Consider the following 19,192-nt stretch of genomic DNA (forward strand, 5'->3'; position numbering starts at 1 on the left):
CTAGTAAGATGTTGAAGCTCATCTCGTGAGCTATTAGGAGTTTTCACTAAGCTCAGTGCTGAGTATTCATGAATTTGGATTTTTATTTTTTTTTCTTTATTGATTTTAGAGAGTGGAAGGGAGAGGGAGAGAGAGATAGAAACATCGATGAGAGAGAACATCGACTGGCCGCCTCCTGCATGCCCCCCACTGGGGATTTGGCCCACAACCTGGGCATGTGCCCTGACGGGAATCGTACTGGCGACCTCTTGGTGCCTGGGTTGGTGCTCAACCACTGAGCCACACCAGTGAGGCAGGATTTTTAAATTTCATATATTTGGTAAGTGTATGAGTGGGTCACTGTGGAGGTGAGTGAAATTCTTGCCTTTAGCCAGGAAGGTTTTATTGAAGGAGAGGAAATCTCTGGAGATCCAGATGTTCCAAAAGAGAAGCATTATTTCTATAGACCTTCCTGTGGCTTTTGAGGAAGAGAAAGAAAAATCTGCTTTTGTAAATTTCTCTGACACATGCAGGCATTTTCCCATTTCCGACATGCGTTTGGAAAATGTCCGCATACAAACAAAAGGTTGATGCTGTTTGGCATGGTTGAGCCGCAACCGTAGAGTGACTTGAGGGAAGTCGTGTTGGTGCAAACAGAAAGTCCATCCTTGGTAGTTGAGGCTGCCATCACGATCTTCTCCTAAGGTGAGCCTGCCTCTTTGGGGCTGAGTCCAAATTCCTCTCAAACCTCCGCCTGAAAGATAGGTGTAGTTACAGCTATGATTGCTTGAGAACCCACCTGGGAGCCCCGGATTACGTTAAGTGTTTCACATGTTCTCTCCCCCATCCTCCTGGCAGTCCTGGGAGGGTATTGCTGGCCTTATTTTACAGATGAAGAGGACTTGGTCTCAGAGAAGCTGAGTCACTTCTCCAAGGTTGCCCAGCGAGCAGGTGCTAGAGCTGGGCTTCAGACCTAGGTCTGTCCCTCCACCACCCCTACTGTAGCCTCTCGTGGACACCTTGAGTGCCAGCGCTCTTGGAGGGGGGCCTGAAGGCACACATTCCACCTGTGTAGATGGAGGTGATGTTAGTGCCCACTGTGGGGGAAGCCAGCGCATGCCACCCATCATTCTTCAGAGACATAGGGCCTCTCACATTGTGACACGGGTGCTGGTGTCGAGAGAAACAACCAGTAGTCCTCACAGCCTCTTGCACTGTTTGTAGCTGGGACTATTGTCAGCACGGCTGAACCTTCTGAGACATGTCAGTCAGGGCTTCCTCTCCGCCCACCGGTCCCTGGGCCTACCACTGCCACTGACTGCTGTCAGTTGCACGGCTCTGCTGTGTCCGACGTGTCGGCGCTGGTTTGTCGCTCAAGGAGAGAGAAAACTGCAGTTCAGTAGATTCAGGCTCGCTGCGCTGGAGATGGGGAGGGACCTCTCTCTCCAGTGAGATGCCTCTTGCCTCTAAGGCAGCGAACTTCACCCGCTGTGCCACAAGAACTGGTGAAGCATGGAGTACCTGACCATGCAGTCAGGGCACTGGCATCTTTCCCTGTGGGCTGCCAAATAACAGACGACAGCAGCCAGCACAACTGTAGCCGTCTGGGTGAGTGAATAAAAAAAGAAAACAGTTATACAGCCCTGGCTGGTATGGCTCAGAGGTTAGAGCATCACCCCCAGACCAAAGAGTCCCGGGTTTGATTCCGGCTAAGGGCATGTGCCTCAGTTGTGGTTTGTGCCGGGCCCTGGTTGGGGTTGTGTGGGTGGCAGCCACTCGATGTGTCTCTCTCACATCGATGTTTCTTTCTCTTTCTCTCTCTTTCTTCCTCTCTCCTTCCAGCTCTATCTGAAGATGAATGAATGTCCTAGGGTGAGGATTAAAAAAAAAAGAAGAAAAAAAATTGTAACTTTTTTTTCTGTCGGATCGGCAAAATAATATAACATTTTTGGGTATGCCACAGAATTTTAATTATTTTATGTGTGGCATGAGATGAAAAAGGTTGAAAGTCATTAACCTAAAGTATACTTCTGTGCATTTCCCACTATCTCTGGCTTTTCTTCCAATTTCTTCAGATCCTTGCATTGGAGTCTAGGCTTCCAGGAGGTGCTGCTAGATGCTCTCAGACACCTGTCACCCTCATCCGCTGAGTCAAAAGTCCTCGGTACTTAACCTCTCTCAGCCGGTTCTTCATCTCCACATTAGAGTTGGTTTTAAGTGCTGTCCTGCCTATATGATGTGATAGTTTTGGTGCGTCAGGGGAAATACTGTACTTGATATAAATGTGCGCCCCAAATTGTGAATTCGTAGAAAATGTCAGTTGTCCTTTTAGCAAATTATCATGGAGCTTATTTTGTTGCATGTAAAGTTAACCATCCAGAGGCGGAGGCCACTCTTCTTTGTGAGGCCTGATTGGTGGATGTGGACAGGATTGTAGCTCATACAGGAAGGATCGATGTCTAGAATTATTTGTGATGTCACAGTCCCTCTCACCTTTTCACATATGTCAGTCTGTATTAGATGTTTAAAAAAATATTTATTTTTTTATTTTTTTATCCTCACCCGAGGACATTTCTCCATTCTTTGTTCAGACAGAGTGGGAGGGAGAGAGAGGAACAGAGAGAGAGAGAGAGAGAGAGAGAGAGAAACATCGACGTGAAAGGAACACATCGAGTGGCTGCCACCCGCACGACCCACCAGGGCAGGGGACAAACTGCAACCGAGGCATGCGCCCTTAGCGGGAACCGAACCCGGGTCTCTCAGGACTGAAGGCCGACACTCTAACCGCTGAGCCAAACCGGCCAGGGCTAAAAAAATATTTAAAATCAACTTTTAACTATGCACAAAGGGAACCGTGTTAAGAAAAATAGGGTCTTGAAGAAAATGATAAGAGAGAGTAAAAGAAAAATAATTTTCCTTACGTTTTATTGGATATGTAAAATATATATATAACTAAATGTATATATTATATTTATTTATTTATTTATTTTCAATTGTGAAATACACATAATATAAAATTTACCGTCTCAGCCATTTTAAGTATATGGTTCAGTTGTGTTGAGTATATTCATTCATGTTGTGGTGCCGCCAATCTCCAGAGGTTTCTCATCATACAAAACCAGAACTCTGTACCCACGAAACAGCCACTCACTCCCTATTCTCCTCCCTCAGCCCCTCGGAACCAGCATTCGAATTGGAGATAATTTTGAATGTAAGAAGTCCTGGAACTAAAAAGTAATTGTTTTCCTCTCTTTGGGAGGACTAAGTGAAATAAAGTCAAGTCTGAAAACTACAAAGCTTACTATATTTCTTTTGAGATGTTGTTATTGCAACATTCATAAGGAAGTTTTTCTCTAGAAGGATAGATATTTTGTGATGATTTAATTTTCTGTGTAAAACAGTGATTGAGCATCACCATTGGAGAAAATGACAGCTAAGAAATTTTCAAATGTTTCATGGCCATGTAGATTCTCGGACTAAAAATACGAGGCTGGTTAAAATAACAGAGTGATGATAGACTTAATGACCTCTTGGAAGCTTTCAACCCCTCACGCACAGCTCTCAGGCCTGCGACACCGAGGTGATCTGAGTATTCTATCTAAACGTGTGTTTTGTGTGTGACGTGTTGTCTTTTCCCCCCACCAACAGCATGAATAGACTAAACACTCTGCCTCGAGGATTTGGCTCTCTCCCAGCTCTTGAGGTTCTTGATTTGACTTACAACAACTTGAATGAAAATTCCCTTCCTGGAAACTTCTTCTACCTGAGTAAGAAACTTTGACTTCTATAAGTCTCCTTAAAACGGTACTTTGCATTCTGAAAGTGAAATTTATTTGCCAGGGCCCAAACTCCAAGAGAAATTATAGGGTGTGTGTATGTATGTGTGTATATATGTGTGTGTGTGTGTGTGTGTATTTTTTCTTTACAGATTCCTTTCAAATATTTCTTCATAGCTCAGCGGTATGTGTATTTGTCCTCACCCGAGGACATTTTTTTTCATTTTTTGTTCAGGTAGAGTGGGAGGGAGAGAGAGGAACAGAGAGAGAAACATCGATGTGAAGGGACACATCGAGTGGCTGCCACCCACATGACCAACCAGGGCCGGGGACAAACTGCAACCGAGGTACGTGCCCTTAGCGGGAACCGAACCCAGGTCTCTCTGGACCGCAGGCCGACGCTCTAACCGCTGAACCAAACCGGCCAGGGCGGTATGTGTATTTGATATATAGTTATCTGACTCCATTGCACTGAGGCGGACGTAGTAAAGTCATATTAACTTTCTCATAGAGATTATGTATCTAAATGAGATATGTAGCTAAGCAGTTTGAGTTTCTTTTTTTAAAGAACATGCAAAAAAATATAATAATATATGTCTCCTCCCATGTTGCAGGTAACTTTTTGTAGGGTATTTGCCCAATGATATTCTAATCAATTCTTTTTTTTTTTTGCATTTATGTTCAGATAGAGCGGGAGGGAGAGAGGGAGGAAGAGAGAGAGAGAGAAACATCGACATGAGAGAGACACATAGAGTAGTTGCCACCCACATGACCCCAACCAGGGTTGGGGACAAACTGCAACTGAGGTATGTGCCCTTAGCGGGAACTGAACCCGGGACCTCTGGTCCGCAGGCTGACGCTCTAATTGCTGAGCCAAACTGGCCAGGGCCTAATCAGTTCTTTATAAAAATATCTATCAATAAGGCATTGACAGAATTTTTTAAATTTCCAGCCATAATTCTTGTTTTAAGCCTTTTAAAAAGTGCTCTTATTGATGTAGTCTATTTTGTTGATAGTATACAATTAAACACACTTTATCTGTTCTTATGCAAACAGATTCTTGTGGCAAATGCTTGTAAAAATTAGGAAAAAATATTTTTTCAAGAACTCATGAAATATTTAGGAAAGAGTTGCTTTCCTTCAATGAGTGCTCTGCTTCTCCAAATAGTGACATATATAGCATCCAGAAATACTGAATTCTAAGCTAGTCTCTAAAATTACATTTTTTGCCTTATGTATACCTGCTCTCAGACTTTCTCAAGCATTTGAAAGCAACTCTAAAGTATTTTCTTGGGCTGTGGAAGAAAATGTTTTTTGTTATGTAAATTAACATACAATTCTGTCGAATTTTAAAACATTAGAATGTAATTGAATGAATACCTGTAAACAAAGAAAAAAACATACATCTGACTATACTTTTTGGTTGAGGATAAAAAGATTCTTTAGGATTTTAGCCTTTAGTAGTTTGGATCATGTTACCATTGTGATATTGTGAACAAATTTCTGATTACTGGTATTCTGCCTAAGTTGGGGTTTTCTCTATTTTTAACCTCCATGTCATTATTTTAGCCCCTTTGTCTTCATTTATGTTTCTTGTTAAGTCTGTAGAAACAGGTGATAGTACAGTTGACCCTTGAACAACACAGAGTTGTAAGATTTGAACTGTGCAGGTCCACTTATACATGGATTTTTTTCATTAAATACAGTAAATATATTTCTTCTTATGGTTTTTGTAGTAACATTTTTTTTCTCTAGCTTACTTTATTGTAAGAATACAGTATATAATGCATATAACATAAAAAATATGTGTTAAATGACAATGTTTTTGGTAAGAGTTCTGGTCAATGGGAGGCTATTAGTATTTGGAGAATCAAAAGTTACGTGTGGATTTTTTACTGTGCAGGGGGTCATTGTCTCTAACCTCCTCATTATTCAGGGGTCAACTGTAATTAGTCTGATTATGGAAACAGTGAACAGTGATTATGGCCTCCACTACCCGGAAGCCTTTTAGTTGTTTGTTTATTTTTAACATAGTTCTCTTTACATGAAAGAGCCCTTTTGCCCTCATTATTGATATAAGTGACACAGTGGTTTTCTTTGTTTTACTTCGGATGCAAATGGAGTAAGAAATGGGAATCGGAAGTAAGAGGAAAAAAGTAGCTATCTTTTCTGAAAGCCTATTGAAACTTTGTGCCCAAAACTACTGGTGCCCACAGTTGTTAATTGTGTCAATGCTGTTGGATATAGATGTTTTCCTGAACACACCAGCCCCACAATAAGCCAGTAAATCTAAGTTTGACCTGCTTGTTATTATTGTGAGCCCTAGGTATGTCACAGGCTTTTCACCCAGCCACGGTTATTAATCAAAGCTGACTCCCTGGTATTGATCAGGCCTCAAATGGTTGGGTTCCATGCCACCCTGTTTATATATTGCTGTTTAATTTGCAGCCACCCTGCGTGCACTCTATCTAAGTGACAACGATTTTGAAATCCTGCCGCCAGATATCGGGAAGCTCACAAAGTTGCAGATAGTAAGTAATTTATCTAAATTCTGAGAAAATCAATTCACTTCTGCAGCCCCTGTAGGAGTAGAATCAAGTCAATTTGAGCAGGAGTAGGGTTTGTTTTGCAGGAATAAACCACTACTCTTGATACTGTTTCTTGTTCATCTGCAGACGCTTGTAAATAAATTGGAAGGACTGAGGCTTAAAGAAGAGAGGGCATGGGAGAGGACAGAGTTTATGTTGAGCACCTCTTTAAGGGAATTTATGTGAAATTGTTTTGACAACTCCTTGTTTTCTTATATTTAGCTCAGCCTTAGGGATAACGACCTGATCTCGCTGCCTAAGGAAATCGGGGAGCTTACTCAGCTTAAGGAGCTCCACATTCAGGGGAACCGCCTGACCGTTCTGCCCCCAGAACTAGGTAAGGTTGCTGATGAATGAGCTTAGTTCTGGGTTTAATTAATACTGATTATCCAAATGCAGCAATTCTGAGCAACCCTCCCTCTTCTTGCTGGCAAATACCCTCCACCGAGGCACCTAGTTCTGATCATTTCTACTAGCATTTGTCGTTGCCCAGACTTCCGCTGTGAGGGGTGTGACCTGCCCTGACGCTGTGCTGTGTGCAGCAGCTAGAGCTGCAGCGTCTCGGAAACTGCTGATGAGCGACGACCCAGCTCAGCTGCCTGCATGTGGAGTGGCAGGAGCCCGGGGTGAGGGGCGACCGCCTTATCGATGGCTCCTGGGCTAGCTGGGAATGTGTCTTGTTTTTACAAATCCAGTGGGGTTTTTATTTTTATTTTAATCTCTTGAAAACTTTTACTAAATAGTTAGTGTTTGTTACAGCTGCTTCTAAATACCTTTTCCAGCCATGATTTTGATTCTCTCCTGATCCCACCTGCAGTGGGAGTTTTGACATGTGTTCCGGTTGGGGATTCCTTGGTCCTGTGCTCCTCGTAGCTGATTCTTACTCTTCTGCCTGATCAGTCGCGTGACCCAAGGTGGGCTTATGACCTTCCTTGGAAATGACGCCCAAGCCTGTTCTTCTGTGTCTGAGGCTCTGCATTGTTTCTCAAACTACTAGGACTACTTTTCTGTTCCAAAATACCATCATTTGAAAAAACACATTTAACCCAAAGTTCTTTTGAGGAAGTACCTCAGATGAGTCTGATGATTTTAAGGAGGCTGGTTGTAAGTTAGGATGTAAGCTCACGGAGAGAAGGGGTTCTGTATTTGTTCCCCTAGGCCTACTGTGTACATGGGGTATGTGCTCAAGGGGTATGTCCTGAACGAACTAATGAAGTGAGGCCCGCAGATAGGCTCGCAGGGTCCTGGGAAGGCTGTGAGCAGGCAGAGCCTGACTTCTGTTCAGAGCTGCGCTGTTCAGCATGGAAGCCACGAGCCACATTCCACGTGCTCACCAGCCACGTGTGGAGAACGCAGGTAGACAACGTCTCCATTCAGCACAGGGAGTTCTGCTGGGCAGCGCTGCTCTGAAGGAAAAGCATTCACATGACTGCAGGAAACAAGTGTCAAGTTTTACCCCCACTTTTCCCGTCTCCTTCAGCTCCTTGGTTAGTGTAACAGGTCTAGAGAGAGGTGTCCTGCTTTTAAGGGCACAGGGGTAACTCAGCACCTTGCCTTCTCTGAGTTACAAGCAGTCCTATCTCACGTTAGGAGCGAGCTACAGGACCAAGAAAATGTCTTGGCTAGCGTGTTAAGGCGGAAAACTTCTTGTCAAAACAAAGATTCTCCACAGTGATTGTTAACCATAGGTGTAAGCGTGGGTAGCACCAGGCAAGCTTTTGCTCAGTACAAATACCTGCTCCCTCCCAACCTACGGAATCCGAATTTCCGTGCAGGAGACTAATTCCTGTCTAATTTGTAAAGCTCACTCGGTGCATCCTTGGTTGATGTGATTGGGAGAAATGAAAAAAAAAGTATATTTTGTTGTTTTATCTCATTTCATTTTCCAAGCAGTGAGACAATGTAGGGCATTAGATTAATCAGTGATTTCTATCAGATAGTGATTTGTTAGAAAACAAATCTAGTTGAACCTACACATACCTATGTGTTTATATCTTAAAGTCTTACTTATATTACTTATCCTACATAAGTGCTGCATGTTATCATATTTGTCTAACATTTCTGTTAAGCTCTCTGATATTGTTTATGTTTTTTTATTCAGCAGTGGAATTAAGGAGAAAATCTTTCAATAGCTTTATGTTTGTGAGCCATATCTAGAAAAGCTTAATCGCAACATCTGCCTGGTGGCAGTTTTCCCTCGTTGCTGGTGAACACTTAGCTGGAAATAAATGATAAACCCCTGGGAGTTTCTGTTACAAACCTAAACTCAGAATGAAGACAGATGTATTATTTATTTTTAAACACTGATTATTTTTTTCAGAGTGAAGTCTAATGGATAGTGGTAATAGCCAGTGTGCATTCTGGCCTGTGTGCTTTCCCCACACCCTCTCCCGTAATTGTTACAAGCATAGTAAGCTGACTTTTAGAGGTGAGGAAACAGGCTTGGAGGGGGCACAGTCAGTGAGTCACAGAGGTGAGGACTGACCCCGACGGGCTGTGCTCCAGGCCCACGTTCCTAACCGCGGGGGTGTCCCCCTTCCCCTTCGTGCGGGGGGAAGGCTTCCTAGAAAGCGGCTTCCAGGCGTGAACAAGGTGCGGCGCTGGCTCATTCCCCAGATGGTGGCAGGAGGACAGAGGGAACCATGGCCAGTTGCCGACTGGGCTGGTATACGAGCAGCAGGGCCAAAGCAACACTTTGCAGAATGCGGCTGAGATGGCCTCTGGGAAACAAATCGCTGTTTCCTTGTTCCATTCCAAGCCAGTTGCGTTGCTGCCGTGTTCTTGCCCCGGTAAACACCCAGCCACAACAGGGGTGTCTTTGTCTGTGTGCTGAAGATGCGAGGGCCCGTGTAGCTGAGGGCCAGTGTAGGGCCTGATGTGCTTGCAGCTTGTTATACCTGTCCCGCCAGCACCCCCTGGCTGCAGGTTTGCCCCGGGTGCACTTTAAAGTGTGGATTATTACCTCTCCCCTGCATGTTTACTTTACATGTCTGAAAAGCAAGATAAATGCTTTTGAGATTTCTGGGAAATTTCCTTAAAAAATAAGTTCAGACTTTTATTAACTAGAAACTTTATTGGTAAGAGTATTTGGGCCAAGCAAGGGAATCCAGTAGAGTTCTGACCCGTGATATAAGGACATGCAGCGACACGGCAACATGAGGTCAGGGGCTTGAGTGGAGTTTTACTGTGTAGTCGGATCATTTTCCTTGTGTTATGTGTCCCCGAGGAAGTTATTTAACCACTATGTTCAATTCCTACACAATAACGCGCTTGATTTGATGTGAGTCCAGTTTATTCATAGAAAATTAGATATAAATTGGTCTGTCATTCATCCATCCATCCATCCATCCATCCATCCATCCAGGCATTCACTGAGCTCCTACTTTAGGCCAAGTCTTGTCTCCAAGGAACTTTCTTTTCTAATAAAGTAAAATTCACATGTTCAACAACTGTTTATTGAGCTCTGGCTTCATGTTTTCTTTTCTGGAGATACAATAAGAGACAAAACACCCCCTATGACATTCTAGTAGGGGAGGATGAGTGGGTGGATGGACCAGTAGCACGTCAGATGATGGTAAGTGCTCTAGGAAGAGAAGCAAGCATGGGAAGGAGTGTCCAGTTGGGGGTGGGGTGGGGGAGGGTGGGGTTATTGCTCAGCAGAGAAAGCGTCTCTCATAACATGGTGCCTTCTGCATAGAGACCTAAAGGAGGGAGGGAGCTTCTGTGGCCGAGGGAAGTGCCAAGGACTGAGGTGGGCTTGTGTGCTGAGGAATAACAGCAAGACTAATGCAGCTGGAACAGAGTGAACGAAGGGGAGAGTTGGAATTGATGAGCTTAGCTCGGAAGTAGAGACTATATCCCAAGGGAACTTGTGGGCACTGTAAGGCCTTTGGCTTTAACTCGGGGTGAGATGGTGTAGGAGTGTCAATAATGGTCCCCCCCAAAGATGCCCTCGTCCTAATCACCAGAACCTGGGAATATGTTACCTTGCATGGAAAAAGGACTTAACAGATGTGATTTAGAATCTTGAGATGGGGAGATTATTCTGTATTCCCCACGTAAATCCAGTATGGTCATCGGGTCTTTAGAAGAGGGACGCAGGAGGGTAAGAGAGAGTAGTAACAGGTGTGATGGCAGAATCGTGAGGTTGGAGTCACGCGTGGAAGGGACCATGAGCCAAGAAATGCAGGGGCCTCCAGAAGCTGAAGAAGCCAAGAGTGTGGGTTTCCCCCTGAAGCCTCCAGAAGGGATGCCACCCCTCTGCATTCATCCATCTGGTGCTGATGGTCAGAATCTGGGCCTGTCTCACAGGCAGAACTAACAAGAATTGGTGATATTTAGATGAGGGTTGTAAGAGTAAGAATTGCCTGTGGGGTGTTGGACCTGGGGAACTAAAAGGATGGGGAAGATGATGGGAAGGGTAGATTAGGAGATTGGGGGAGGAGAGGAGTTGGTTATGGCAGAGTTTGGGTATCTTACGTTTGAAATGCCTTTTGAATTTTTAATTGAGAAGGCGATTGGAAATTAGAATTCGGAGTCATGGGAGAGGTCTGGGCTACACAGATAACTTTGGGCATTATCAGCAAAATGTAACGCCACAGATTGGGTGAGACTCCTCTGCTGTGATTATAGAGTCTGGAGGATTGGTGTGTGAAGCCCTGTGCTTCCTCTACACTGAGTCCAGAAGGATCGGGACCTGTAGGGGTCAGGCTGGCTTCCAGGCAAGCATCTGTGGCCGGTCGGGCTTCGGTGCCAGTGCAGTGGGATGCTTGTGCATCACAGGGAAACTGTTCTTCCTGACGTGTGCAGTTAACTCTGCCCGCGCAGGAGTGACATAGACAGGACTGACATCTCCTGAGCCTGCCTACATCCAGTATTTTCAACTCAAAGCCAGTCTCTTCTTCTAAAAAAGCAGCAACAAGCCCTGGCCGGTTTGGCTCAGCGGTTGGAGCGTCGGCCTGCGGTCCTGAGAGACCCGGGTTCGGTTCCCGCTAAGGGCGTGTACCTCGGTTGCAGTTTGTCCCCGGCCCTGGTCGGTTGTGCGGGTGGCAGCCACTCGATGTGTTCCTTTCACGTCAATGTTTCTCTCTCTCTCTCTGTTCCTCTCTCTCCCTCCCACTCTACCTGAACAAAAAATGGGAAGATGTCCTCGGGTGAGGAGAAAAAAATAAAATAAAAAAGCAGCAACATGACCAACTGAAGTTTTACCCATTTTTAATTAGTGGAATGAAGAAAAAAACAGCCTGTATTGGTAGGGCAGGAAGGAAAGGCAGACATCCCCACTTAGTCTCAGAATAGATGAAGCCCCAGAATAAACAGCCTAACGGTGATTTCGAAGCTGGCAGTCCTGTGAGCAGTGCTCTGTTTCACTTCTGCATTTTCTTACTCACACATGACACAGTTGTCCTGTGAGCCGAAGATGGGATAGGTATGTCTTTGCCTAGTCTCTTCCCTAATTCTCTAGAGTTCACTTACTTGTTCTGGATGGAATCATCACTGGTTTTGTGGCTTCTGCACAGTCACGGGACCTCTTCTTCTGCAGATACTTGTCATTGGAGAAAGAAACTGCACACAATGAAGGTCGGCCAGGCGTGCAATGAAGCAAGTGTTTTAGATATCAGAACCTTATCTACATGAGCTGGAGCAGTCTGTGGGAGGGATGTATGAATGCTACATACAGCTGGGGCCAGTGGGCTAGTGTCCTGCTCATGGTGCCAGCAGTCAATGGCAACTTTTATTTTTTGTGTTTTTGTTTTTATCCTCACCTGAGGACATTTTTCCATTTTTTTTGTTCAGATAGAGTGGGAAGGAGAGAGAGAGAGAAGCATCAACGTGAAAGGGACACATCGAATGGTTGCCACTTGTACAACCCAACCAAGGCCGGGGACAAACTGCAGCTGAGGTACATGCCTTTAGTGGGAACCAAACCCAAGTCTCTCTGGATCGCAGGCTGACGCTCTAACCACTGAGCCAAACTGGCCAGGGCTCAATGGCAACTTTTATTGCAGAAATATGAGAAGCATATGCAATCTTTCTAGTATGCTTTGAAGGGTAGAAACAACTATTAATCGCATTCAGAGAGTAAGTGATGTCATGAATTGAGAATTTACCTCCAGCTGTTTTCTTAGAATGAACAGAATTAAGAAAGAGTAGGTACACCAGTCTGAAATTCTTCCTATTATATGTATTTATGGTTGTTGAGAAGCTGAAGAAAAATAATTTCTCTGTGGAGGCAAGCAAGAAGGAAATGAGGTGTTCTCTTTTTGGTCATCAAGTTTCTGATTTTAAATGTCTTACTGTCTCTTATGTTATTGCCTCTCTGTTGATTGGTTCCCAGTTTTCTTATTCAGATGTTTAAACACATTTTAATGTCTACAATAAATTGTAGAGGTTTGACTCTTCATGGAGGCTTGGGTTTGAATATTTGTACCCCAAGTTCATGCTCTGTAACTGTGGATAAGTTATTTTACCTTCTATGCCTCGTGTAGAATGAGGGTAGTAATAGCCCCTTCCATTGTTTTTTTTTGTTATTGTTGTTTTTGTTGTTTGTAGGATTAAAAGAATAATCTACATGAAGAACTTGGCCCCATGCCACGACTAAGTAAAAATGCTCAGTAAATATGAAGTAAATGAACATGCACACAGGTGCATGTGTGTGTGTGTGTGTACCCACACATGGGACTTTTATCTTAGACTGTATTTAGAGGCTGGTTTTCTTCAACTCCTGGGCTCTTTTAAAACAGTCTAAGTCTAGAGGTTGTCCCAGGTCGAACCCTTTTGACAGGGAAGAAACCCAGTTAGTGGCTGAGCACCTGGTGAGAATGACCTAGAAGGTCCAAAGGCCGGAGTCTCCATCGCACACTGATTGGTTGGTTTTTCACACGGATAAAAGAGAAGCTGTGAATTAGCTTCTTGTGTGAAAGCTGAGAAGACTCACTGGAGGTGTCAGAAGAGATCCGCAAGGGGAGAGGCGGGTAAGAGGGTGAAGGTCAGATGGGGAGCCGGCTCCGCGCAGTGCATTCCCAAGGGGGACGTGAGGTCCTGTCAGGAGGGTGTCACTGCCATCCTCTCAGTCCCATCAGCGTGATTTTAATGATACGCTTTTCATTTCACAAATGATTTTCCAAGTCAGTGCTTTTTTTGGTGAGTTTTATGTTGAGTCTGGGAGCAGGTCAGCTGGTTCTTCTACCTAGAAAGTTCTGTGGTTGCCTTTTGATTGTACCATCGGTTGCTTGCTTCATTGATTCACTCCTGAATTCACTCAGTGATTCACTCCTTTACTTTCTGACATCCTTTGTGTGGCTGTGAACTGTCCCTAAGTGTTGACTGTCCTGCCTGCACTAACTGATTAGTCTCAGTTGTTAACCCCATGTTGAGATCTCCGCAGGTGGCAGCTTTGTTTTCTGGTTGTTTAATCTGTCGCTGCTGACGGGAACTTGTGTGACAGTGCTCCTTTCATTGCCTGTTTTCTTCTTCTCCCAGAATTTCTCATGATGATCACTGTTCTGAACTAATTGTTTTCATTTCTTTAGTATAACTGATGTGTGCATATTCTGCAGTGCTTTTATCATTTGTCTACATGTGAGTAATTTGTTTCATGTTTGAAACACACTATATAAATCCAGTTTTTTCAAAACGTTTCTTATTTTGTTATAAATGAAAAACACTGAAGATTCAGAGTGTGACATCTGACTGTGCCCGGAGTTGGGCAAGTTAAGCTACTCTCTCCAGAACAGCCAGGCACCAAGACCATAATAAGATGTTAAAAAAGTTTTTTTAGTCTAGATTCACCCTTTTGGACTATTACCTACACATTTATTTATGTATTCATTTATTTATTTTGCAATTTTACTTTTCAATTACAGTTTACATTCAATGTTATTTTGTATTAGTTTCAGGTGTACAGTGCCAAGGCATTTTTATATTGTTATCAAATTGGTTTTCTCTGCCTAAATTCAGTTACTTGTGAAAGGTGGAGTGTGGTCTGTCTAATTAGGTTGAGAAGTAGCACTACTGAATTTGCCATCTTTTCTACTTCTCTTCTCCTTAGTTTTGTCAGCGTGTCCATCTTAGACTTGTGAATGAAGTCAAGACAAGGGCATTGTAGTTGAATGCAGTACATATATAAATAAAGAACCCTACTTTGCAGAAGTTCATTTATCGCGGTAGAGTCTGGAACTGATTAACCGTGATAAACGAGGGCTGACTGTGTGTGGCATCCACCTGCCTGGGTGACAGTTTTTCCTCCATGTATTGCAAGGTGGATAACCTGAAGCAAGGTACTTACCCACATGTTAACCTCTGATCATATAGCTGATGGCAGCTGGCCTTTTCCCAACCGGGGTACAATTTCTAGGTCGCCAGAACTCCACCCAAGTCACTTTGTTTACGATTCCTAGTAACATGAAAATGGAGAAATTACCTAACAGGGTTATACAGTGTTTTGTATATTTTGTTTTAATTTAAAAACCAAATTTTAAAAAATTAAATCTAAGATATGTTTAGTATGCTCCTTAGCTACCAGGGCCTCTGGTCTCAGTGTGGACTCCTCTTTACATCCTTGGTTTTAAGGGTTCCCTCCAGCTAGTCTTCAGTTGGTTATTCAGGATGACTTTTCTATATTTTAGTTGTAATTGCAATTTGGTCCTAGGAGAAGGTCAGTGTGCTTCCACTTAATTTTCCGCCATTGGAATCAAAAGTCAATTTTTAATATATAAAAATATGGCATGATGTCCTCTTATTCACTGGGCAACTATAGGATTTATAAAATTCAGTTTGGAGTGCTGCTGACCATGTCTTAATAGTGGTGCACAATTTAAAACTATACAATAAGCATAGTCTCCTTTCAAACTACACTAGCAAATGTCAAGAATGTCCACGTGAGACTTTTTTGAAGATGCTATTAGTCTAGTCCCCTTCCTCATATTATTGGTTCTTTTGCTCCTCTTCCTGTGTTAGTTCCCTGGCTCCTGTGTAGACTTGAGTTTGCAAACCCTATTGTATTTCTGGACTCATTCTTCCAAGGCAGGAATCACTGGCAGGAAGCATTTGGTTCATATTCGCTCCATAACAATAGCTCTCGCTGCCGCTCGCCTCCTTGTTATCCCAGTAGAACTCTTCTGCCTCTGCCCTTTAGGAGTAGGGCCTGATCTGGCTGAGAGCACCTCCTGGAGCCTTCCGAGAAGGCTGCCCCAGACCTGGGTGTGGTCGAGGCATCTGGCACAAGGGCTTGTGATCAGCGGGAAGAAGGGGCTGTGGTCCTCTGAGGGGAGCCAGGGAGAAAGGAGAGAAGAGCAGGAGTTCCTGCAGTGGGAGCCAGGAAGTGACAGAGCACCTATTGGTATGTTTATGGGTTAAAAGTTACATGATTTTCTTTTTATTATTTTAATTTTTCTGTGTTGATCTAAAGAAGCCAAAAGGATATAGGGAAAAAGGCTAATACAGAGATACCTCGGTTCTCGAACGCCTTGACTTTCGACCAAATCGGTATTCGACCAGGAGATTCGAGAAACTTTTGTCTCGGAATCCGAACAAATATTTGGAACTCGAACTTCCGAGATGAGCCGAGTTGAGCCAAATGGCGTTCATTCGGCCCAGCGCGCCTTGCTTGCGTCCTCAGTGTGAGTGCAGAGAGAGAGTCACGCTTTGTGGAGAGAGTCACGCTTTACACTGAATTTAACCCTTAGACATACTGTACACTTTTATTTCTTGTTGAGACTTATGTTTTTCTACATATTATATACAAATTAGGCCAGTAAATAGGCATTTTCTGGGGCTTGGAACGAATTAATCCAGTTTCCATTATTTCCTATTGGTTTCATTGCTTCGGTTCTCGAACAATTTGGTTCTCAACCGTCCTCCTGGAACGAATTATGTTCGAGAACCGAGGTATCACTGTATTAATTGAGCACACAAATTGTCTCATTAGGCATTTTATATGTTTCTTTTTATTTAAATCTCAACAGCCATGGGAGGGTAGGGGCTTGCTTCCCATTTTTTAAAATTTATTTATTTTTTATTCTCACCCGAGGTTATTTTTACATATATCTTCAGATAGAGCAGGAGGGAGAGGGGGAGGAAGAGAGAGAGAGAAACATTGATGTGAGAGAGAGACACCAACTGGTTGCCACCCACACGACCCCAACCAGGGCCGGGGATAAACTGCAACCGAGGTACGTGCCCTTAGTGGGAACGGAACCTGGGTCTCTCTGGTCCGCAGGCCAACACTCTAATCGCTGAGACAAACTGGCCAGGGCTTGCTTCCCATTTTATGTGGAGGGGGAAACATGAGGTTCTAGAGATTTAGTAACCTGCTGAGGTCCCATGGCTAGTTAGACTGGGACCTGGAACATAGAACCCACACCATGGTCTGTGATAACTGTACCAGGCTAACCAAGGGTGGCCATTTGCTGCTTTTGTTTTCTGCCAGGACAAAGTAAAATTATTAGTCTATATCAAGAAATAGTTTTTATTAGTCTATATAAAGAAATGGTACTTAATGGAAAAAAGACTCTCTGGATTAGATATTAATAAAGTTACATATTCCAAAGACATAGCTGTTAGTTTGTGAAATGGTTGCCAAGTGCCATGATATGTTAGGTTAAGAGAGCAGTAAGTGGTAAGTACTTTCATTATGAGATTATAAACTCTGCCACTTGTTCAAAATTGAATTTGTCAATTGATTACAAATGTTTTTGAAGTTATTTTTAAGCTAGATAGAATTATAAGTACCTCAGTTTGTACACAAAATATTATAATTCACAAAATAGCTTCATAGACTTCATCTCAGTTCTGTTGTGGGGAAGGAGAGTTCTTTGGTGTTTAAAGATGGCGAAGCCAAAGTGTCTAGGGAGATTGTGACTTTCCCAAAGCTACAGTATCGGCATGGCTTGTTATTGACAGAATCAGATTTTTAGTTCAGACCTTCTGATTTAAAAATAATTATTCCTCCCAGTAGACTATCAATAAATGTATCAATACAGAGCCAATAAAAAGGCATCATTTATCTTTAGATGACAGATTGCAGTGATTCCAAACAAATGCCTTGATTTTTGTCTTTGAGGAATAAAAATATGTGAGGGATAGAACTCTTTACCCAACTTTAAATTTTGACTTGAATTATGACATGCTCTTACGTTTTATTTCTGTGTTAATATTCCTTTGGCCATACTTCACATAAAATTATATATCATATTCTTTGTTCCCATGCTTTTAGTTGATAATCAAAAAATGACTCCTGTCAGGTCTCCTACATGATCTTTTCTAACAAGTTCCATTTTTTTATATATTTCATTTCAATGAATTTTTAGTCCCGGAAAATGCTTTAAGTGTGGATTTTAAAAATTCTAAGTGAATTATACTTCTACCTGGTGAGTTATTGCCTTGAAGGGGGTGGGAAGATGAGCACATAAAACGTTTCCATTCAGTGTGATAGATTTCAGGAAGCCCAGTGTCAGGTTAAGTGTGATTGAACATGCGCATCAATCTGTGTTAACACCTGCTGGTAAAGCATGCTACTGTTTGCCACCGTTTGCAGTGGACCATCCTTTGATTTAATAGGATACTAAATGTATTCTTGCCCTGGGAGAAATGCCAGTGGTATGAGATTCCAGATTTAATTTTTTTTATTCCAGAGGCATATCTGTAAATACAGTTTCTATCACCTGCATACATATATAATATCTTACATTTATGTAGCATCTCCCTCAAAGCATCTTCTATATATTATATTATGCCTATATAAAAAAATAAGCAATATTATTCTGAGCGAGACTCAAATAGAATTTCATGTGTGACTGTGGGTTTCTTTTGGGGGGCTGGGGCTGAGGAAGGGGTGAAATGGGGGATGATTTGTTAGCACTAGAACTTAGTGAGCAACTCATGATAGTTATGCCTTATCATAACTCATCATGGGTCAGCCATTCTCATGTTTATTTCGGCCTTTCTAGAATCATTCACATTTTCAGCTGAATATTAATTCCATAGCTTGATCACCTACTGCACAAAAGCATCTAATGGTGGCATGTATGCTTCTGTAAAGATTTAGACAAAAGCCACATTCTAATATTAGTAAACAGGCCTGTGCTCATCCTCAACATACTTTTAATGATTTTAATGGGCCTCAGTACTCTCTCTTTTACTTTCTATATTTGCTGTTTTCTAAAAAATGGCTATTCTCCTTGGACAGCTCCTATATGACTTACCATGTCTAATTCTGACCTGTGGCTCTGTATTCAGAGGGTTCCTAAACTCTTAGAACATCAACAACATAAAAAAGGACCAGTCAGAAATGAAGGATGCACTAACTGAAATAAAGAATAATTTACAGGGAATTAATAGTAGAGTAGGTGAAGCCAAGAAGCAAGCCATTGATTTGGAATATAAGGAAACAAAACAAAACAAAACACCCAGTCAGAACAGTAAAAAGAAAAAGGAATCCAAAAAAATGAGGATAGTATAAGGAGCCTCTGGGACAACTTCAAGTGTACCAACATTTGCATCAGGGGGTAGGGGGTGCCAGAATGAGAAGAGAGAGAGAGCAAGAAATTGAAAACCTATATAAGAAAATAATGACAAAAAACTTCCCTAACTTGGTGAAGGAAACAGACATACAAGTCTAGGAAGCAGAGTCCCAAACAAGATGAACCCAAAGAGGTCCACACCAAGACACATCATCATCAAAATGCCAAAGGTTAAAGACAAAGAGAGAATCTTAAAAGCAGCAAGAGAAAAGCATTTAGTTACCTACAGTGGAGCTCCCATAAGGCTGTCAGCCGATTTCTCGAAAGAAACTTTGCAGGCCAGGAGGGAGTGGCAAGAATATTCAAAGTGATGAAAAGCAAGGACCTA

At 42.8% G+C, this 19,192-nt stretch overlaps 1 protein-coding gene across 1 annotated transcript in view; it reads left to right on the forward strand.

The window, feature by feature from the left end:
- RSU1 (Ras suppressor protein 1) overlaps positions 1-19,192 on the forward strand; it is a 185,086-nt gene that overhangs the window by 44,151 nt on the left and 121,743 nt on the right. Inside the window, exons 5-7 of the mRNA XM_036252448.1 lie at positions 3,628-3,746; positions 6,204-6,286; positions 6,566-6,680. Of these exons, the coding sequence (XP_036108341.1) occupies positions 3,628-3,746; positions 6,204-6,286; positions 6,566-6,680 (317 nt within the window). The remainder of the gene's footprint in view (positions 1-3,627; positions 3,747-6,203; positions 6,287-6,565; positions 6,681-19,192) is intronic.

The sequence above is a fragment of the Molossus molossus genome, unplaced genomic scaffold, assembly GCF_014108415.1.
Source record: "Molossus molossus isolate mMolMol1 unplaced genomic scaffold, mMolMol1.p scaffold_m16_p_1, whole genome shotgun sequence".
NCBI lineage: Eukaryota > Metazoa > Chordata > Mammalia > Chiroptera > Molossidae > Molossus > Molossus molossus.